Genomic DNA, 23,766 nt, shown 5'->3' on the forward strand with positions numbered 1-23,766 from the left:
CATGTGTTTGCTTACAGATGAATCTGCTTTCACTATTATAATATGTTCTTGTTTAAGTTGCATTTGCTTCATGTCTCTTTCCCCTAGAAGAAACTTTATCACGTTTCTTTTCTACTTTTTTTTTAATAATGATTATTAATTTGCAAACTCTCAAGGTGTAATGTGCTACACTCTCAAGGCGGCTGGAAACCTTGTTTTCCCACTAATGTGTGTTTGATTTTACTTGCCCGAGGGGACGACGATCTCCCGGCAGGCTCCTGCTGAAAGAGCCGCCACACCGGCCGCAAACGCAGGTTACCGTGGACGCCTGGGCCTACCCCCCTGCGCTCGAGGGGGGATGCAGCACCGGCCTGGCCCTCCCGCAGCCCCGGGGCGGGGCGGAAGAGACCCCGCCTCCTCCCCCCGGCGCCCAGGAGACCGGCGGCGGGCGCGGCATGGCGGCGCGGCGGGCGGGCTCCGGCGGGGTGAGGGCCCGGCGGGGACGGGTCGGGCGGGGAACGGTTTGCCCGCGGCGGGGCCGCCTCTGGAGCGGGCCGGACGGGAAGCGGGAGTTAAAGCGCCAGTGGTCACGGCAGAGCCGACCCCGGGGGCTGCAGCTAGGTGTGGCAGGCTGTGAGCACTTGCGGCTGCGGCGAGAGGATGGTCCGTCTCGAGTCGTTGCTGAAGAGGCGTTCCGGGGCTGTCAGCGGCAGCCGCTGCTGCCGGGGAGACGGAGCTGAAGCCGGACGTGACCGCGGGGCGCCCTGGCAGCGCAGGCGGGGCCCGGGCGGCCGCTACCCACAGGACGGGGGAGTAGCCGGCCGCAGGGTGCCACGATTCGGCTCATGCTGTGCTGGGGGTGCGAGCACTGCCTCGTTGTTCTTATATTTTCATCCACGTATAGTTCGCGTAAGAAGATACTTCTGCAAAGCTTTAAATCTATGAAGACAGGTTAGGTGTTTTTAAATGTTAGAGTTCGTGTACAGGTGCCCCCTCCTAGATCTCTCGGTGGCAGCTTTTCTCGCTGTACTTGGGGGAATAAATACGTGTGCTTGCTGCTGTTCCATCGAGGCGCACTTAGGAGTGAAGGCGTTTTCTGCTCAGCGTCCCTGAATGGACACCTTGGAGATTGGGCAGATTGGGTTTTTGCTCCTGAGTCAGAGTTCCCAGGTGAATCCCACCTTCCTGGGGCCTGGCTTATGTGCACAAACACAGGGGTTCACTGAGGCAACAGCTCTCTGGTTTACGTAAGTGTCTTGGCTTCAGGGATGCCACGAATGTGTTAACACTCGGCAGCTCTTCTGTCAGTGACAAAGTGTCCCTGGAAACCCGTGCCCACACTCACCCTTTCGGTAGAGCTTGGAGTAAGTTCCTTCAGCCTCTGTGAAACTAAAAGTTAATACAGCAAAGCTGATACCTGTATGGCATAGCTGGGGACACCCATAGAGATGGGACAGATGAGGAGTCATCACTGCCTGCTTGCATGTGATTTTGTTTGTTGCAAGGAATAAACAGTGCAGAAATTATTTCACTTTTCAGTTGTTTTGTAGAAGGTAACAAAAGAGGTACTACAGAACACATAATACTGTACAGGCAATGAATGCTAGTATAAAAGGTTTTGGGGTTAGGGTTTTTTGTTTGTTTTTAGAGGGTTTCAGATTTATTTATTCTTTTTTTAAATACCAGCTATGCTAAGCATTTAATAATTACTGCCACAGGAGTGTAGGAAACAATAAAAGTCATAAGCTCTGACCTTTATGGTGCACCAGTATTGTATGACCACTGCTGGGCAGCTGGCTGGGTACTGCTCAGGGTGGGCTTTTCTCTACCTGTATAAAACAGCACTTGCTGTCAGTGCAGCGTGGTCAAAATCCAGGTGAAAGATTTGAGGCCTAATCCTGCAAACCCTTCCTTGCACGAGGTGTCTCATTCACTTTGGATGAACAAACCTAGGCGGATCCTGTACCAGCACACAGTTACAGATTTCTCAGTGCAATTAGCATTTGCTACCACAGAACAAACTGCTGTTTCAGATGGGAATAGTACTGGGCCCTAACCCACGGGCAGGAAGGTCATGTCCAGCTAATCCTGGCTGCTAGAAGCTTATTTTTAGTTCAGAATTAGCTGAGGTTCAGCGTTAGCAGCGTGAGGGAGTATAGACCGGTTCACAGTGCCTCTTTCAGGGAACAGCTTCAAATGATATGGGAAAGAAACAAGTGGTAAGTTTGGAGATCCTTGAGTCTTACCAGTCTGACAGCCTTTTTTATTTCTCATATCAATTGAATTTTTGAAGCATGGTAATATTCATGCATCCTTTTTCAATATAATGATAGAATACAAAATCTGAAAGTAAGCTCTTCTTCTAGATGAGAGAAAGTGCAAGAGCTCAGTTTCAGGTTGTTGACAGGAGATACTTATTTTTAGATTTTAGTTGTGTTTGACCTGCTGGTAACTATTTTCAAGATTACATGAAAATTAATGTTTTTATGATACTTGAAAGTATTTCTCATAAATAAGCTTATGTCCTTTTATTGTTTTTACTATTATTCTGGATTTAGACTTCACTAATAGAAAATACTCAGCTCATGCTGCTTAGCGTGCAAGTACTTTGAATGCATAAATTATTGTGGTATTTTGGTATTTAAATAGAATGAATAACAAGCTTTCCCAAGAAAAGCAATACCTTGCATGAAAAGTAAAAATCATTCAAGTGAAATTCAAATGCAAGCTGTGCCTCACACACAGCTGTTAGGTACATGTCCCTAATGTAGTGCCCATCAGAACTCCTCGCAAAAGTGTGTTATTCCTGCTTCTTTTACATATTACTTTTATGTAACACCCCCATCAGTAGTCTCTAGCTATTTAAGAGGCATACAAAGCAAAGCATACTTAGTGCTTTCTGACTGTATCTCGAAATAGCTGTTTTATCAGAGCTGGTTTCACATTGACAGAAGTTAACTTTTTTCTCTCTTTTGTCTTTAAGTGCCCACCTCGTGCCCTCCCTCCAGTGCCAAGGTAAAAGCAGTTCATTCTGTAGAACTGATCATGGCTCTGTATTGCAGTGTTTATAAAAGTAATGAATTTAAGAGAAATAAGTTCAGCAAACATCTCAGTAGTCATAATGGCTTTTAAAATAATTGCTTTTCTTGCTAGTTTATTGTCCCAGAGCCCTGTACAAGGAATACAGAGCATTTTAAAGCTTTATAGAGGCTGGGAAATTTTACAGTATTACCTGAGCTTTAATGCTCTGAGAGATGACCCCTTTCAAAAGTTTCAGACAAGTAACTACTTCAGTTTTATTAACCTCTACTTTAGTTCTGTTGATGTTCCTTTTAATCTTCCCTCCCTCTTTGTTCTGTGTCATGTCCTTTAGTTTCTTCGCACCACAGGAGCTTCAAAACAGGAATTTCTGAAATGAGATATATTTGAATAGGGGTATAGGTGTCTACTAGTTAGACATATTATAGGGAAAAATTTGGTGGTTTTTTTTTTGTGTGGAAGGCACAGCAGTTATATAGCTTTTATGACATGGTACTTCAAAATTCCTTCAGAGTACCTAAAAGCAAATGTGATATTCATGATTGATGACGTAAAGGTACAGTCTTTTTAGTAACGTATGTGCTCAAATGTGTCATAACTTTTGTTGGTTACATGTCAGGCAGTAAGACAAATTTTAATTAGCCAGGTGATTAAAGTTTTTAATCTGATCCACAGTTGCCAATCAAGAAATGGTGCGGACGCATGAACAAAGTGTTGAGTCTTGATGGTTGCCTCATACCCTTAACCCTGTTGTACACAACTGCATGTAGCAGGGATAAGGAAATGAATCACAAAAGCAGCAGTGTGAATTTCACTGTTATGAATTGTAATTGATTGCAAATCAACTTTTTTCTCATCTTTGTTCCTTTTACACTGCTCTCCAACACCTTTTCTCCTTAAATGTGAAGTGGAAACCAAGGTGAGTTATCCTGGCATGAAAGAGAATTATAAACATTAATAGTTTCTTTTGATGTCACTTCATCCTCTCTTTAAAGGTAGAGCCTTAGACCTTTCCTGATTGGTTATTTAAATTGCATAGATACCTGTGATTGCTAGAACTGTCTGTTGCTTTTCTTTGTTCTCTTTGCTATTTCCAGACTTAATCAAGGTAACTGAAATGTTGTCACTATGCTCTAAACAATTCAGAGCATTATTCAGGGTATTTAAGTTTTTCACCTAACACGTGTACATGTGTGTATTTAGCCTCTGTTGCATGTAAGACAGATTTCTTACCCTGCTTTCCTGCCATCTTCTGTACTCCTGTTTGTTTGAACTGGTGAGTTGTCTTTTTACCTGTAAAAGGTGAGGGATGTCTTCACCTGTAAAGAGGAACTCCTTTCTTAACTGGCAGTAGAACGGCTGTTATAAAAAGGAAATTGAGGTTTCTCCATGCTGTGAACTTACAATTTTATTTCATCTTCTGCAGATGAAATTCCACTCAGTCGTCCCAAAAAAAAGAAACCTAAAGGAAAGACTCCATTAGGTAAGGTCCTGCCAAGACTGAAAACTCTGCGAGTAACCCAGGGTGAGACCTGTGTGGTAGCCAAGCTCCTGACAGATACATGGTTTTCATGGTTTCTTGTGCTGCATTTTTGGGTAGTGTTCTCAGCTAATTTTTTACAATTTATTTTATGTTGAATGACTGCAGTCTTTTTCTCGAAAGTGCTGTCATTTGAAAACCAGTCTGTGGTGCTGACTGAACTAACTTGTTCCATCTTCTGCTTTTTCTCTCTAGATCCGTTCCCAGTGCTGCTAATACAGCATGTCTTGATACTGAACTGAAAAAGTTCCTTTATTCCTGTTATTTTTAACTTTCTAAAGAAAATTATCCTAAATTGTCCCAGAGCCTTTTGGGTCCTGTATCCTTGGATACTTCATTAAATAGTCATCTCCAGCTGTAAGATCCTTATTGTGGTGAATGTGTTAAGTGCTTGAATTTCTGAATGAACCAAGATAAAACTCATTTAACAAATTGGCTCAATTTCAGTCCTTGGCTACGTAAATTCACAGCTTCAGCATCTCATTATCACTGAAAAGTTAAGAGCCTAAAAGATGACTGGTACTAGGGGTTTGTATTTTTACAAGAAGCAGATCTGCAGAACAAACATTGTTTTAAACAAGACTAAAAGCTGGATCTATTTTGATAAAGCAGAATGGGGTGATAGAATCTAGTGGATTTCGGTAAATCAGTTGACGTGGGTCCCTATGATGGTTTGCTGAGTAAACCTCCTTTATTTGTGTAAAAGAGCGTAGAATTGAGATGTCACTGAAAGAGCTTTAAATGCAACAAGTAGAGCTGCTGCTGGCATGGCTTCCCAAGGAGCAAATTTGTTTACTATTGTTTTCAGTGAGCTGAATGATGGTGCAAAGAATGCCTTGGCTTTGGCCATTACATTGCGTGTTAATTTTGCTTTTAGCAAAGGTCGGAAAACGTGCTTGAAGTGAAAACAGGTAGATTCAGTTGTCATAAAAACTGAAATACTTGACCTATAAAAAAGCAGATGTGATGTAAAATTGAGAAGTATCTTTGTCTTTCTACCAATAATCATGCAAACTGATGCCACTGCTGCTAGAATATTTGATGAATTCATGTTAACCTCTCACAGAAATGTAGCTCCTCCAAAGCACAGTAGTTTCTCTCTCTGACTGGAGTAAACATCCTTCAGTGTTGGTTTTTTTCTGCTCCTCCTTTATTCTTGTGGTGTATGTTTAGCATTTTAATTTCCTTTTGACATGCCACTGTTTTGCTTTAGCATGTGTCTGTGTGAATCAGCTTGTGATATTTTTTAATATTTTCTTGTCCTTTGCATTATGATCTTTGCATGTAGAAAGGAAAAACATAGAGGTATAGTTCTTTCCCATGGTAGATTCTTTTCAATTGGTCCTCTGTTGTATGTCCAAATGGGAATTTGGCTATTTCTTGGATACACAAATTTTCTCATGGGCATGAAACTGTCAGGGTGAAAGGAGGGTTGTCAGCTGTCACCTTTGTGTATTCTTATCACATTTGCTTCCCAACTGTTATTTTTCCAAGCAAATACATTTTCATCTTAGCTGTAAGCCAGGCAAATACAGGTGTTCTGCACAATGCAGCAAAAGACAGCTTTTTCTTGCCTGTTTCTCAGCGGCTCTGAATTAAGATTGCTGATTCTTTTCATCTGGGTTTCAGATGGCATTGTCCAAGCAGCAGTTCGTCGACAGTCTGAAAGCAGTGAACCCCTAACTCCTGAACCTCAGGATGTCCCTCCTCAGAGGAAACGCAAGAAGAAGAAAGTACCTGTTGGTACGTGAAAGAATTGTAGATTGGAAAGAGCACTGAACAAACTTTGGTAACACAAATATCATTGGCCACCTTGTATTTTGACTTAAAACATTTCATGTGCTTTTGTGCTTACAACAGCTGAAAGCAATCTCTAAGTGAATGATAAGAGTTTCAGTTTCTGATTTTAGATTCCATCCCCTTGTGAAAATAATGGCAATATGGCAACGGCAAATGGCAGGTTTGGAAGTGATAAAGTAGATCCTTTATATTATTCAAAGCTCAATAGATCACTTTTTTCCTACTGTTTTTATATAATAAATATTTACGTATGTAAGTGAATGTATTTCCACTTTTATGAAAGCTATGAAACTGTCATGTGGTTTATTTTAAATCTTCAGATTCTGAGACCTCTTTTACCCAGCAAAATGTTGCATCCCTGTTTCAGAATGGAAATGGCATGGATGTCCCTGAAACTGAAGAAACAGTGATCCGCAGACAGAGAAAAAGAACAAAGTGAGACAAACCCCGTATAGCTCATAATTTGGAATAGTTGTGATAGTGAAAAGTGGCTGAGTAGTATTTTACATTCTCACGTTACAAAATGTAAAATCTTGAAGCCCATATTACCATTCAGCCTGTGCAATAACTAGCATGTGTGCAGTTCTTTGCAGGGTTAAGATCTTATTTTGTTTTATGAATACCTGGGTGCATTAAAGGTCTGAATACATTTACATTAGCCTAATATTTCAGTCACATACATTAAAAAATTAGAATGTGCATCTGCTTTTGTTTGTTCTTACCATCTTTTTCTTAATTTTATGAGGAACTTAGTCACTTTTTCATCCTTATTATTTGCCTTTTCTCCAAGAACTATGCCTTGGCTTTCTTGGCTTTGTATTTAGTTTGTATTGGTTTTTCTTTTCCTAATTATTAATCTCTTTATATGTATTTTTCCCACCTTATTGTTTTGACACAGGAAGCTATTTGAAAAGAGAGAAAAAAAAACCCAACCCATAATCAAGGATTAGCTTTATGGGTTTAGTTAACTAACTCCATGAGACATTTAGTCCTTAAAATTATAAATGGGGGGTAATATTACACAGGTCAATAGCCTGATCAGTTCTTAAAAGTCAAGGTAGCCATGTTCATAGAAGCCCTCAGGTTTTGTTTTACTTCCTAATTCTTTCTCTACCCATTGTATGTTCTGTGATGATAGGAAACCTCGGCCAGCTGAAATGCATTGTTCCAATGAGCTGGAAGTGGAGGAGGAAGACATCATTGAAGATGAGCACAGCAGGAGCCCTGATCAGCAGCCTGTGTTTGCTGCTCCCACTGGAGTTAGCCAGCCTGTGAGCAAAGTGTTTGTTGAAAAAAATCGTAAGTACATCTTGTGATTCAAGTTAATATAAGGGCAATCTTGCAATTAAAGGAAAAAATATTGTATTTAAAACCCAAATACTGCAGTTTTGGGAAGTATTTTTAAGAAAGCTTTCCAGAACAAAAAAATATTTGGAAATAAATATACATGATAATTTTTCAACAGTGAATGCTGTGCTGGCATGAATTTTTTAATTCCATAGTGTAGGTGAAAAAGACTGATGATAGTACCCAGCTGAACTTGTTTGAACTCATCCTGTCTCAGTGCCTTGAGAAGAAAGTATCATTTGCTGAATTGCAAAAAAGTCTTTCAAGTGAAAGTTTTTTGGTTGGATTTTCATGGTTTGGATTTTGCTGGTTGGTTGGGGTTTTTTGTACCAGGAAACAGTGAATAATTACCTGAAGTGATTTGCACATTCTCAAATAGCCTGACCCACCAGGGTGCATCACACCAACAGAGACATCCTAGTGTGAATGTAAGCTGGTAAAGAGCAGGAAGTGAGGAGAAGAAATTTTCTGAGGGAACTTATGCTTATGGCTTTTTAACACTAATAACAATGTAGAAATTATGATGGAAGGTAACAATACTCTCTATAAAACTAATTTCCTCATCCTTTCAGGGCGTTTTCAGGCAGCTGACCGTGCAGAATTGATTAAAACCACTGAAAATATCAATGTACTTATGGATGTCAAGGCTTCGTGGACTACCAGAGATGTTGCCCTCTCAGTGCACCGAAGTTTCAGGTGAAGGATAAATGTTTTGATGTAAAGAAGCAGAAATCAGCTTTGCGGGTTTTTTGTGGGGTTGGTCTGGGTGGGTTTTTTTCCTCCTTTGATCCCTGAACACACCTTTTCTTTATCATTATGATGTATCTTTTGTTTCTTTTGGATATTCCTAATAAATGATGGTTTGGGATGGAACAGATATAGAGTTTCTCTTTCCTGTAGCTTTTGATAGTTGTTGTCAAGAATATCTGTTTCTAGTGTAGACATCACAATGCAACTTATAAAAATAATAACTTACAAAATCGTATTTCAGAGATTTGGACAAAATCCAAATAGCAAGAGATTGATTGGATAACAAAAATGTTAGAGACCTGCAGAAAAGTGTGTTACAAAATGAGATTTGCCCATCAGCTATATGACCAGAATAAAAATACCTGAATTCATATAGTTTCAAAGAAAAATCCTAGTTGGTGAGAAAGAAGGAGTAATGAAATTGGACTGGGGCATAAGCTTGCACCCAATAGCCATTGTTTTTATTATTAATATGTAGTTGTGTTGTGATACAGAATAGGAAGAGTACAGCCATTTTCTTCTCTGGTGCATCTTATCTGAAGCCTGTACTTCATTTTCATCTTTTTCTTAGCGAAGAAAATAATAAAAGAAGTACCCTGAAGACAAGTTTAAGAGCATTGTTTAAGTGTAAGGGGCAGCAGTCATGGACAGGTACAGGCAGCAAGTGAAAGCAATAGCAGTAATGGAGTGGTGACAGGATCAGGCAAAACACCTTGGGTTTGTTTGTAACGTGCTCAGGTTCTGGTATAGTCTGTCAAGAGAGGAAGCAGAAGTCCTGCTGTTTAGAATTTTTAGAATTAGATCAGAAAAAATCACTCAGAAACAACCTGTGAAAGGCTGGGATCCTGTCACAGCAGCAGGGTTGAACAGATGGATTCACAGGCCTTTTCTGTCTGTATTTCCTCACTAATTCAAGCCGTTAAACTCTTCTGATGTTCTTTTCTCCATTCAGGGTGATTGGACTCTTTACCCATGGCTTCCTTGCTGGCTACGCTGTGTGGAACATCATTGTTATCTACATTTTGGCAGGAAATCAGCTTTCTACAGTTTCTAACCTGCTCGAGCAGTATAAGGCACTAGCATACCCAGCTCAAAGTTTGTTCTATTTGTTGCTGTCTGTCAGTACAGTCTCAGCCTTTGACAGGTGAAATATGTTTGTATTTTAAAGGGGTATGCAATTTGTGTGCAATATATTTTTTTTTCCACTTCCCTGTGGCACATTGTGATATACTTAAAGACAGATTTTACACATGGCTGGCTATACAGATAAAGGATGTACTTGTGCACTCAGACCTTTGTCGCTCATTTCTGCTGTTGCATATTTCCTCTTTAATGGCTCATAATTGCTTCTGTGTGCTGGTGCTGTTTGTGTGACCATGAACTGAACCAGATGGAAGAGCTGACCTATTTATTATTTGTGGGGGAAAGGGGTGCAGAAAAACTAATGTTCCTACTGGTTAGTTTTCATGTGAATCCATTCCCCAATCAGTTTTGCAACATAGCTGTGTAAACAGTTTTCCTGCCTTAGCTAGGGTTTCTGTGTTACAGCTTAAGAGTGGGAATGAACACATAGAGGAGCAACCATAAACAGAGTAGTTTCATAGTAGTTTCCATGGCAGCATGGTAAGCCAGGGAAGAAATTGGTGCTATGGACAAAACTGTGACTTTTTTTGCCTAGAGTGGTGGCAGGGAGGAGGCCCAAGTTATTCATAATTGCTTCTGGTGTAAGCTGTGTGAGCAGTTGTATTATCATAACTCGGTGGTAGGGACATTGAAATGAATGGTAGGATTAGAGAGGGGACAAACCTCTCCGCGTTCTCCCTGTTCCAGAAAGGACTGCAGTGTGAAAGCTACAAGTCTCATGGAATATCCTCCTTGGTTTCAATCTTTCTTGGATTTGGCATAAAGAGAACCGTTGCCATGTGTGGGGTACAGTTGCATATTAAGGCACTGTAACAGGCAGAAAAAGGTATCTTGCAAAAAGTAAAAGAACAATAGTATAGTTAGAAGAACAATATTATCTTACCAGGTTGTGTTAATGGCTCTTTTTTTTTTTTTTTAATCAGGATTGATTTGGCAAAAGCATCAGTTGCACTGAGGGGCTTTCTTACCCTAGACCCAGCAGCAGTAGCCTCTTTCTGTAAGTATTTTGTAGCAGATAGTTGTCCAGAAAGAATGCTAAATGAAAAAATTCTACATACTGTTTTCAGTGAAATCTTCCTGGTTATTTTCTGCTTTAGAACAAGGAACTTGCCCAGTAGTTAAAAATAGCATTCAAAGGCTACAAACACTTTGCTACATCCTTTTTAAAAGCATTTGCAATAGTAGCATTAGTGGGGCTATTTGTGAGAGAGTTCCCACCCCTGAACACAGAACACAGACCTAGCAGAAAACAGAATCACAAGGTGCCACCTTTGACATAGCTGATGGCTTGCAAAAGTGCAAAAAACAGATTTTGATGGGCTGGGGGAATGTTGAAGATGAGAGAACGAGTTGAAGGATACTATCATTGGAAGCAGTGGAGTGAAAGAAAAGAAAATGTAGTGATAATTGTCACAATGAATCAGCATTTTAGGGGTTTATATCTGACACTACTAATTCCATTTCTTCCAGTGTACTTTGCTGCTCTTATCTTATCCTTAAGCCAGCAGATGACATGTGACAGAATTAACCTCTACACACCACCTTCAGAAAATGGCAGCATCTGGTAGGAAACTTAAGCAATCACGTCTGTAAATTTTAACATATAATTTAAATATAACATTATAACTTAGGAACCTTAGTCAAACTTGTGGACTGAAAAGGTTATACAACATACATGAGGAAGTATTAATGAAGGATTTCATTACTAAACCTGCCTTTGCCTGAGCTCATCCTGAATCTTTGATAATTTCGCTGAAAAAAGAGGACTCAAGGATGGGTTCGATCATGTTGATTGCAAATCTGTACCTCAAACAAGAGCCTGGTGGAATAATCCTGAAAACGTCATCTGGCAGGAACCTTAGCAATCTATTTTGCTGAAGAAGTGAGACCCTACCGAGGTAACCCTTTTGTTTTCAGGGCCAGGACATTCTGTAGAGAGTCAGCACTTTGAAGGTGATAATCTAATCTGTCCAAGAAACAAATGTCATGGTATTACGAAAAAGTGGTATGTTTATGGGTTTAGCAGACACATCTGGTATTAAATACAAAGCATTGTCTCAGGAGATCCCATCCAAAACTATTACTTTTGGAAGTAGATACATGAAGATTTGCTGGTTAGAGGGGAATTTGGGTTTTAGGGAGCTAGAGGGGTTTACGTTTTTTTTGTTGTGTTTTTGGTTTTGGGGTTTTTTTTGGTAAGGGCTTCTAGAAATGTTTGCTGAGTTGTTTATTAGCCTAGATTCCATCAGAAAATACACAACCTGCTGTTATGACTGTAATAGAACTGTCAGATAACTGAAATCATAACCTTCTTATGTCATACACCCCACAACACCTGTACACAAGTCCTTGTACCGGCTTCCAGACAGACTTTACTGACTTGCTGTTCACTTGCCTTCGTGCCTCATGAAGAATTGCTTAAAAATAAGATTGATTGATGACATTTTGCAGTGTCTTTCACCACAGTAAAATTCCACCTTGCATTTTGATTTTTATTTATGTGTCTTGGGAAGGAAAGGAATTTGCTGTTGAAGTCTACAAGCAGGACATTCTCTACGAGATGGGGTTTCTTAGCTGAGTCCTGTCTTTGTCTTTGTCTCTACAAGTAGTTCTGTTTTTCCTCCTCCCCCCCACCAAGCTGTCTATGGTACAAGTAGTTCTGTTTTCACATCTGGCTTAGCAAGCTTGTTTTTATGATACTCAATTGAAATTAATATTGTAACCTGTGTACCTGCGAACTGCTGCCTGATGGGTTGTTGTGCTTTTTCCAGGATGGCAGGTACAGAGCAAGAAATTGTTCAGCCATGGGTTGTGGTGAATCTGGTAGTGTCTATTCTAGTTGGGACAAGTTGGATCTTCTTGTCTTACCGACCAGAGCTAGACCACAGTGAAGGTAGGAAACATGAATAGGCAAAATGTTGTTGGTTCAGACTTCTATCTGCTGTGCAGTGTGTTTGCTGTTCAGGACTAGTTCTGAGAAATCTTGTGGCTGAGGTAAAACAGACATCTCCTAGCAACTTTACAAAACAAAATCCAACATGCTTCTTCAGACTCCTTTAGCATTTTAATGTACAGATTTCTGTATTGCAGCTGGCCTCAGTTAATCTGCTTATTTCTGATAACTCAATGAGTTAAAAAAAAACAACCAAACCCAAACAACAGCTAAGTGGCAGCCTTTACAATGTTTGACAGTGAAATTTGTAATAGAAGCTTAAATAGAATTTAAAACCCATTCTTTAAATAGTAAAGACTTATTCAAGGAAGCCAGTTAGCAGTATTTAACTCTGGCTTGATATTTACATGAGCCTACTAAGATTAGAAAACCTGCTTCAGAAATTTTGAGAGAAATTCTATTAGAACGTATCCCAGATAGAGAAAGGAAACTGCAGACTTTAGTCTACTAGGGATGAGTAGCAAAAAGACACGAGAATCTCAAACTTGAAGGGGTATATCACATAGTTGCTTGTACAGATCATGTAACTTTACCATGTTGACAAAATGTTGGCAAACACATCCTGGTCTGTACGCTGAATGTGCTGTTAGCAAGACAGAAGTACAAGAATGCTGAGGGTGCAGTATAGATACGTAAGGGAACCCAGATACAAGAAAACTAAGCTAGCAGCACAGAGCTCCACAAGGGCTACCACATCAGCTGTTTGTGTGCCTAGCCGAATTCCTCTGCTGCACCTCTTCACTGCTGGCCTTAGGCTGTCTTCCATGGCTGAGCTGCTATGATGACAGCTAGTTGTGAGCAGCATCATTCATGATTCTTCCTATCCCAGGTTCTGTGCTGCTGAATTACCCTGTAACACACAGAGCAAATATATCCATAAATGAATGAGTCTCTGAACAAAAATCTTCCCTCGAGTCTGACACACTCAAAACTTAGTGGACAGTGGTGGCCCTTGCCGTTGCCGAGTTGCTTATTATGATTGGGAATAAAAGCACGGGGCTTGGGGGAATGCCAGAGCACTTTTCAGGAGTAATGAAATCTTATTAAGGTGAAACTTTAGAAAGAAAACCTGATTCTTTTCTTTCTCTTTTAGAACTGATGTTTCATGCTGAAATCAAGGAATTTCCTCAGGGAGATATCTTACCCAGAGTCCAGCCATAGTGTGGAACAAGCGTCTGAAAATGTTGTAGCTGTGACTGATGGCTCAACATGTTGTGTATTATAGCCACGTATGATAACTTTCATAAAGAAGAAGAATGTATTTTTATATTGTATATATTTAATTTTGGTCTTTTTATGTATGCTACAAGTTCCAAATGGGATTGAAGACTTTCATACTTTTGCTTTTTATTTTACAAAGTAGATTATCTCTAGTGTGTAATGTCAAGGTGATTTTGTAAATACTGCTACCTGTTTAGCCAAAGAAACTAGATGGATGCAGAAGATCAGGCACTCAGTGCTTTTTTTGACTGCTGTACAGTCTTCAATAACTCGCTTTTGTTACTAATGCTGATAGCAGTTAGCTTACCTGTTTTGGTTAAATATTCTCTAGAGATTAAAACAAATCTTACGAAAAATGTAGTCTAAGGAAGATTATAGCAAAACAGTAAGCATAAACCCCACAGTGTCAGTAAGCATAAAATAACCTAGGTTTAGCTGTAATTAAAAGTATTTGCTAGAATAAGAGATTGGATCATCGGGAATTTTGTTTAATAATTCCTTAAAAGAGGACACTTATTTTTCTTCAGTTCGTTCTCTTGATGAAAGATCTTGATGATAGTAAGTTTTTTCAAGTTGATGTAGATACAAGAAAGAGAAGTTAAATGTTGCAGCAGTTTCGTCAGTTAATTAACGCCTATATAACATCTTTTAATCAAGCAGGGTGGTTTTGGGTTGCCAGCAGGATATATGTAGGTGCTGTCATTTCTTGACAGCCAGGATGCATGACTATTATAAAGCCGCAGTTCACAGGAATAGTGTTCTGGTTTCTTCTTCTCTGGTATGGTAAGAGCACTAGTGTCATTCACTGCGATTTCCAAAGAAATTTGGATTTCACAGATGTTAGAACTGTTCCTACTTCTATGTATTTTGATGGAGAGTACTTTTTCCTCAAAAGGATGTTTGTTGTTCTCTGTTAGGATGGAATGGGAAACTCCTAAAATTATTAAAAAAATGCTTTCTAAAGAAAAACAAAAACTCTGCAGCAACCCACCTTCTATGTAGTGATGCGGTAGTAGTGCAGTTGGTGCTTTCTGATTATGATAGCCAACATTCTTTTTTATATAAAAGTGGCAAAATGAAAGTACTGCAGATGTAAATAAATACAGATATATTGCAGGATGAAACAATCTCCTCAGTAGACATAGACAAGAGCTAGTTTGAAATCAGTTTCTCAAGAAAGTACTACCTAAAGCCCCAAAGCTATTTGTATATGTTATTTAATATGCATTGATCTTGCATTGTCAGCAGGTTTTTTTTATGTGTATGTCTAAGTGTGGTCCTAAAGGGTGTGCCATTGTCACAAAAAAGCTACAAAGTTTCCTGTGGAATAGCTATACTTTCTAGTAGTGAAGTTAGGAGTAGCCAGATAAAAGACTAAGGGAATGTTAAAGCTCCAGTAACTTTCTGTGCTGTTAACCAGAGTTGCTTTAGAGCAAGGTTGGAACATGAGTAACTAGGGCAAGCTGCTGCCTTATTGAGGACTTGAATTCTGTTACACCCACACAGATATCTTAATTAAAACATTCACTGTTGATAATATTTTTTAAATGCTGTGGTAATCTTGAAGGGGGGGAGGAAGTTCTACCAGAATTAAAAGCTGTTTCACAGCTATTGGCTGTGTTCTGGGCCATTCTCTTTGTTGTAGGAAGAAGTGTTTAACCTTTTCTGTAAATTTTTATGGCTCTTGAGTATTTTTGGGAAACTGTAGAGCTAGATTGTGGATGGCACTGCATTGTACATTAAAATGGAGAGAGTCAGGGTGTTGCACTGGAGGTTCTGTCATAATTAGCTGTAAGAGATGGGGGATGAGGCACTACTTAATGTCCCCATGTATGTTGCCACAACTTTCTCCAGATGTGGTGTTTGATATACAGTATTGTCCTATGGCTTTTCTTTGCTGCTTGAGATTTCTGTCATCTTGACATGATAAAAAGTCTAATTTTTCCCATAAAGTAATGGAGCTCAGGCAAAACTGTGCTGTCATCACATCAGTACAGGAAATATTTGAGTAATATCATTGCTGACATGATTACTAGAAATGGGCCTTCCAAGTATCCCTGGACAAAGCGATGCTAGCCAAGAGCCAGATTAATTCTCACTGTGAAATACAGTAGTTTGTTTAGATGGCTGAGCAGGGATTAAGTTAATGAACTTAACGGGATCAATATTTCAAACCTGCCTTGCTTTTCCATGTATCTTTTTGGGAGGGTCCAAGTATATGTATTTTTAAATGTGTGAGGTTTGAGGTTGCCATTTAAAATCAGACTTACTAAGCAATTTGATGGTTGATTCTCTATTTTTAAAAGTACTTTTCATTCCGTTGGGCCTCACAATGGAAGTATGAGTTTAACTGAGTTTTTTGTCCAGTTATTTCGAAGGTTTTAAACAAGTTTACAAAATGCATGTTCTGTAATTAAACATCTAATATCTGCAGAAGCCTTAACTGAAATGCCTTTGTGCATTTCCCTACCATTGTTTTTAATGCAGTATTTCTGTGTTAATGAAAAAACCACAAAGATGTTAGTGCCAATTTGTTGGTTTTATGTATATGAAACAATTAAACAATTGCTCTAAACTAGCTAGAGAATATTGTACTTCTTTGTCCTGTTTCCAAATGCTTAGTCTGTTTAAAATAAATCAGTCCCATCTAATTTTTTCCCCCAGTGCTAGTATTATGCATAATATACAAGCTCTGAAGAGGTGATTATGGGAAACTGGTTTTAATTTATTTGTGGCAGTGTTGTAAATGATTCCTTTGCTTTCTCTCCATCAGATTCCTGCTGCTGTACTAGTGTTTTACACAATTGGAAATGGTATTGTAAACTCATGAAAACTAGCAAGTGTATTTCATCAGAAGCCTAAAAAGAATATTAAGAGGGCAAAGTGATTGCTGTCTTTAACCAACTTAATGAGTGATTACAGAGATAATATGAGTCAGACTCTCCTGAAGCTGCACAGTGAAAGGATGAGTGGAAATGGTCATAGGCAGCATCAGGGAAATTGCCATTAGCTGCCATAGGAGTTTTGACAGGGCAGGAGGGGGACCCATAGGGGCTGTCTGTGGGAGCTCCATCCCTGTAGCTTTTCTGGACTTGGGTGGACTGAGCCCTGTTGCCTGTTTGAAAGAACTCTCAGAACACAGTCTTCAGTCTGTTTAGAGGGTCTAGACCCTTGCAGGGTGCTGGCTGGTGCATTTCTGCAAATCAAGTATATGTGGTGCCTGCTTCTTCATTGCACTTACACACAAAAGTTACAAGGTAGTACACTCCTAGTTACAGTGATTACTCAGTAATCTACATACCATGTTTTGTCATTCCTTCTAATCACTATGCATGCTTGGAGGAGGGGTCTTCAGCTGGGCTGGGGTCTTTTTGACCTTTAGATGGGAGTTTTCATATTGTAATGAAGGCAGTTCACTTCAAGGACACCTTAAAAGTTAGTTTTGTTGCCAACTTCTTGCTTACAAGATATACATCTGATACATGGATAGACTCCACAACTCATTAAAGTTGTAAAGTAGGTATGCTTTTTATTCAGCACTGAGACCCACGGGGATAATTCCTCAAAGTCATGCGTACCTCAGTGTTGTTTCCCTCTACATTTATTCTCTAAAGTTATATATATTCATACGGTTGCACAATACACCTATACATATTCATGTCCTATCCCCGCTTCGTATTATAATGAGTTAGAAGGTCCTTTGCGCCTGCGCAGTGCCCCCTCTGGTCATGGGCAGGGGTCTCAAGATGAAGTAAATGAGTCTTCCTTCTGCGGGTAGGGGTCTTCAAGATGAAGTAAATGAGTTTTCCTCTTCTTGAACTTTTCACCTTTTAGTCTTCACATATGACTTTAGGGTTTGGTCGGTGTCCCAGCCATAAACCATCTGCTTCTCCCCCTTCAGGTGTCTGCTTTTCCTTATCAATAGCTGCTTATCAGTAGAATCAGTCTGCTTTTCCTTGTCAATAGAACCAGGTGTCTGCTTTTCCTTATCAATGGATAGTGCCTTTGTTCTGCTTAGTAGGCATGATACGTACAACACCCCCCATACAACCCCCCTGTACTTTGTATTAACCCTGTATCAATCCCCCCTTTTTTTCTATAAAATGAGTAAATTCTTTTACTATATTATTTATGACAGAGCTATCCATGTTCGTTGTATTGATTTATGAAGTGATTTTGATATACACTGTATTATGCAAGGTACAATCATTAAAATGAGTAGTCCTATAGCTTAGAAGGCCTTGTTTAAGTATTTCTCTGAGCCATCCAGTAACTCCTAGGTTATTTAGCCAGTCATCCATTCCACCTCCAACAATTCTAAGCTCCTGCATATCTTCCTGCAATTTTCGCAGCTTAGCATGAATTGATTCAGAATGGTCAGTTAAGTTCACCTGAAAAGGTGTCTGTTAGTACCAACAAATGTCTATTATACCCCCTTTTTCTGTCCTTTTGAAAATTCTCCTGCAACATTTTACATACTGCCATTACCATCTAGAGTATTTTTGAAATAGTTTCCTTTTTCTACTTGATATTTAAATTTCTTTTTTTTTTTTCCAATCTTCATAATTTATCACAGATCATTTACAAGTCCAGGAAGAAAATTTTGTTATACCACAAGTAATCAATATTAAAACAATTAATATTAATCAGGTGTAAGTATTGGTCCCAATCTGGTATGTCAGTTATCACATAAATCCAAATTACGACTGATACAATTTCGTATGTGAAGGTCCTGAAGGTTCCATCTGCCATGTCTTCTCTGGTTCTGGTGCTTTCTTCGTTTTTGAAGAAAGGTTGTTCCATTATCTGGTACAGTCTGCTCCACTTCTCCTGTAGAGGATCTCCTGAAAAATTCTTAACATAAATCCAATCTCTGGATCTAAAAGGGTGAGTCGGATAATCCATGCCTCTCGCTCTTGTCCCCAGTATTCTCTTATTTCCTCTAATGGCTTTCCCAGATTGATCAGAAACTCTAGGAGATAACCTTCTCCCACTTCCAGAAGACTTTCTCCTTTGAACTGGGACCGATATGGTCTTCCATATAAAATTTTACATAGGATAGCCTCTTCTTTCGACCGACGTTTAGTTCAAATTCTTAACAGAGCCAGTGGTAAAGCCTGGTATCAATATCTTGACATATTTTACTAATCTGTTGTTTGATCACCTTTTCTACTTGCCCACTGGCCTGAGGCCTGTACGGAACATGTAGTTGCCAATCAAGCTCTAATTTTGGCTAATTTCTTGTAACTATTTTGCACTAAAGGGTGAGCCTCAGTCAGAAGAAATTGCCTTTGGTACTTCCAAAACAAGGTATTACACTGTTTAACAATGTTCCAATTACTTGTCTTGCATTATTTATTCTACAAGGGAATGCTTCCGGCCACCTTAAAAAAGTATTCGTTAACACCAACAAATATTGGTCTCAGTAATTCAGAAAAATTTATTTGCCAGTGCTGTCAGTTGTACCAATTTGATTTCTATTTTCTTGAGACAGAGCTGATATTGTCACTAATTGAACTATGATATATAGATTCCTTCCTGCAATTTGTTCATCTAAGTATTTATACAAAGACTGGCTACCTCAGTGAGTTTTATTATGTTCCTCCTGAACTAGCGTCCAGAGTTGGTCAGGGGATTATAATTCTCCCATCAGGTATCTGAACCCAATCTTCTTTGTTTTCCTCTCCTTTGAGATCTCCAATCGATTTTCTATCCTCCTTTGAATATCTAGGTTTAGATTTCTCAATTGTTAGTTTGCCGTCAGGGATTAAGGGAATGAGTTTGGATTGTTAAAATCAGCCAAATTTCACCTTGGCTCGATACCCTCGACAATACATAATAGCTACTTCCTCAGGTAGCTGAACAGCTTTCAGTAGTCATAGCATGTTTAATCTGTTTCTCCTGTGTGTTCAAAGGTCCTCGCTCTTTCCAGATGGCACCATGTGCATGGACCGCACCAAATGCATATTTAGAATCAGTCCAAATATTTCTCCTTTTGTCTTTAGCCAATTCCAGGGCACATTCCAGGTTTCTTTCAAATCTGGCTGGCTTGAATATACAGTTTCATATAGTGGCCAAGCAGCTGTGTGTTAATATTTGCTGGATTGACAACATTAGTGACCACAATTTCTATATCATCGTGTTGCACAAGGGTGGCCTGGTATTTTAAAAAACATTAAGGAGATAACCAGTGGGCTTCTTTCTGTTCCAGGAATGCTGGTACAACACGGGACACCAGTACAGTAATTTTTGTCCCAGGGTAAATATGCGGGCTTCTTCAATATTCATGACAACTTAAGCATCCGGGCCATCCTTTGCTTGCTTCATTCAGCTGTTTTGAAAAATACACCACTGTTCTCTTACAGGGTCCTAGTTTCTGAGTAAAGACCACCAAAGCTATTCCCTGTTCTTTATAGGAATATAACCAAAAGGATTTAGTCACATCCAGAAGTCAGAGCTGCAGCTCTCATTAGCTCTGCTTTAAAATTTCTAAAGCCCTCCTCTGCTGAATCAGTCCATTCCAAAGAGAGAGAGGTTTCTTTTAACAGTTCACATAGGGGTCTTACCAGAACACCATAATCATGCATCCAAAGTCTGCATCATCCAGTCATTCCCAGGAATGTCTGGAGCTCCTTGATGGTCGACAGTCGTGGAGTTTGACAAGTGGCTTCTTTTCTAGCAGTTCCAAGTTTTCTCTGTCATCCTAGGTAGGAAACTTGGGTTTGGATTAGTTGGGCCTTTTGTCTGTTTACCCAATAACCATTCAGTCCCAGAAAATTCAATAATTCCCCCATTCACTGGACACATTCTTCCTTTGTTTCTGTGGCAATTAATAGGTCATCCACATATTGTAACAGAGTCCCTGTCTGAGTGGGTGGTTTCCATGATCCTAGTTCCAGTGCTAACTGATTTCCAAAAATCGTTGGACTGTTTTAAACCCTTTAGGTAATACTGTCCAAATTAATTGGGTTTTCCTTACTGTGTCAGGATGTTCCCATTCGAAAGCAAATAAATTCCGGTTTTCTTTGGCCAATGGTAAGCAAAGGAAAGAGTCCTTTAAATCCAAGACGGCAAACCATTTCTGATTCAATTTAGTCAATAAGGTATACGTATTAGCTATTACTGAATATCCTCTACAAATTTGTTGATTCCTGAGATCTTGAACCAATCTGCAACTTTTCTTTACTGGCAAGGTAGGAGTATTATATTCCAATTCACATTCAATTAAGAATTTGTATTTTAAAATTTATCAATGATTTTTTAATTCCCTTTCCTGCAATTTTAGGGGATATTGTTTTATTCTAATTGGGCAGGCCCCCTTTTTTATTTCTACTTTAACAGGCAAAGCATTTTTTTTTGCCTTACCTGGAACCTCAGATGCCATACTCCCAGATATACCTGGATTAAGGATTTCTTCTATTTCAGGGAGGTCCTCCTGTTTGCTTTTTCTGTTGAATTAAAGATAAGCTCAAAACTGCAATTAATTGATTTTTAACTCTTAATTCCATTTTGCCTTCTTTAAATGTTGCTTCTTGCCCTAATAAAGATTTTGGAGAATTTAGTATGCATAAAAAATTTATGCATTCCTATTTGTTTTCCCAATTTGTACTTTAAGGTTTCAGAAAGAATGCCTCTTTTTGCCTTTTTTTTTTTTTTTCTTTTCCTTGGTGGCCAGTAGCTCCCACATCTGTAACAAATTCTTTTCCCTCTGAATTAATGGTGAATAAGTTGCTCCTGTATCCACTAAAACTCCACTTTATTTCCCCTAGTCCCTAGTTTTAATTTAACCAGTGGATCTACTAGAGTAGATTCCCCAAGTCCCTTGTCAGTCTAGTTCCAATGCAGCCACCGGAGCCACCCCATGGCACTCCCCCCCAGGCAGTCTCACTTCCAACGTCCAAAACTTCTCACAGCACACACACACCGATCCGGTCCCATAGGAGAAGAACCCACTTCCCCCACCTTTGCCCAACATTCCTCCTCCACCAGTTTCAAAGCATTCAACAACTCCTCAGTCCCGTCTATCAACATGTCTGTTCCCACTTGTTTGCCTGCCCCAGCACTCATCCCGTGCTCAAACATAGGAGCTGTGTGAGCTCCCCTCCTTTCCCCCTTGGTTTTCCCTTTTTTTTTTTTTCTTCTCACAGCTGCTCACCCTGCTCTGCAGGGGTTACAGATGCCTGCCTCTGCAACAGCACTTCTGGTTTAATGTGAATGTGCTGCTTGTTGCCAGTGACAGAATCTCCTCCTCCTTATCAATATCGGATAGGACAGATATAGAGGATGCTCCTCTCAGAGGTATCTGTGATATATAATTTGTCTATTTATTTTCCTGATTATTGTTTTTTTAACTTTTAAACATCATTCCCCCAATATCACAGGCTGAACAACATCTCTCCAGCTTAGCTTTCTGGTTTTCCCTGTCCTTTTCCAAAGCCAAAATTAGGGATCTGGCAGAGCTATATTAATTTCACATTCTGTCTTCCACTCTGGGTGGTTTCTTAAAGTGAAAAACGTATCTGTATATAGTACTTCATTCCATTTTCCTGGCCATCGCAAAACCAACATTAATTTTAACAATGTATTATAAATTCAAAGTTCCATTTTTAGGCCATTTCTCCTGATCACAGAATTGTAGAATTAACCAGGTTGGAAAAGACCTTTAAGATCATCAAGTCCAACCATTACCCCAGGACTGCCAAAACCACCACTAAGCCATGTCATTAAAGGCCTCATCTCAATGTTTTTTAAACACTTCCAGGGACACTGATTCCACCACTTCCCTGGGCTGCCTGTTCCAATGCCTGATCACCTTTTAGTGAAGAAATTTTTCCTAATACCCAGACTAAATCTCCCCATGCCCAGCTTGAGACATGTCATTATGAGATTAAAATGTGGGTTTTTTTAAATCTCTCTCCTACAATTCAACCATTTTCATTGCTTTATCTAATTAAATTCACTAAGAGTTACCAGACAATGGGAGCTGTAGCCCCATTTTCTGATCTGACAAATTTAAAATAAATAAATTATTCATGTACACACTGCCGTAAAGGATCCTCTGCCTTAGGCATCAGACATCCTTAAAGAACTGCTATCAAACCCTAACATACGACAGACAGAAGGAGGAATCCAAGCCAGGGAAAATTCCATATCAAATTGGAAAAATGCTTAGCAATCTCCAGATCCAAGTCTGGAAAGGCAAATCAAACACATTTAATTAATATCACTGTTTCTTTATAGATGAAATGAAAGTTCAAGTATTGACCATGGGAAAGAGCTGTTTCATTGACACACTGTTCTCTTTCTATATCATTCCTGAATGTCTTACATTTTTTTACGGATGAGCATATAATAAACAGGGGGGTAATACCTGTCCTCTGCTACTTAACTTCAGAGACTTCACACCAAAATCCCAATTAAAACTTTCCCCAATCTCATAAACAATCACAAGCTTGGCAATTAATTTTTCAAAAGCAAGCTTTTTACACTCACAATATTTTTACAGATACAATTCATACACAGATAGGAACATCACAGTCTTCATAAAAAGACACACCTGCACACAAGACCTGATATTCCATACATACGCATCAAGTACTCAACTTTATCCAGAGAAGTTTCCTATCAAATTTTACAAATTAAAAATATCAGGGGTGTACATCATGCAAAATTACAGGAGTGGAGAATTGTAACTTGGTAAGTTGGCAACAGTCTAACTAAAACCAGGCATTGGTTACAATATTTTATCAACGTTTTCTTGTTTACTGAACCCCCAGAAGACCCTCCCAGGTCTTTCCAGTGTGCCAAAATGTAAACCAACAGGCTTTTCTTCAGAATTCCCTTGTTTTGCCCAGCTCCCATTTCAAACAATCTTTTACAAATCTCTATAGCTTCTCTTTCCCAGTGCTCTGCAAATGCACTTAAAAATATGAGAGCACCTACACACAAGTTTTATGATATTCTCAGGGGTTCAGTAAAATATCTCTGGGTTCTG

The 23,766-nt window shown here is 39.4% G+C and overlaps 1 protein-coding gene across 1 annotated transcript; it reads left to right on the forward strand.

Moving 5' to 3' along the window:
* Positions 1-4,416: 4,416 nt before the first annotated feature.
* Positions 4,417-13,812, forward strand: TMEM237 (transmembrane protein 237; the record flags this gene model as incomplete). Its single annotated transcript, XM_061453812.1, has 10 exons — positions 4,417-4,501; positions 6,188-6,301; positions 6,679-6,793; positions 7,497-7,657; positions 8,278-8,401; positions 9,408-9,599; positions 10,522-10,595; positions 11,069-11,162; positions 12,370-12,491; positions 13,645-13,812. Coding segments are annotated over 10 exons (1,149 nt in total), but the record flags the coding sequence as incomplete, so codon positions are not given.
* Between the last annotated feature and the right edge of the window lie 9,954 nt (positions 13,813-23,766).

This window comes from Pezoporus flaviventris, unplaced genomic scaffold (assembly GCF_033815535.1).
Source record: "Pezoporus flaviventris isolate CSIRO_AGI_PZ_B2104156 unplaced genomic scaffold, CSIRO_AGI_Pfla_v1 ptg000001l, whole genome shotgun sequence".
In the NCBI taxonomy this organism is placed as follows: domain Eukaryota; kingdom Metazoa; phylum Chordata; class Aves; order Psittaciformes; family Psittacidae; genus Pezoporus; species Pezoporus flaviventris.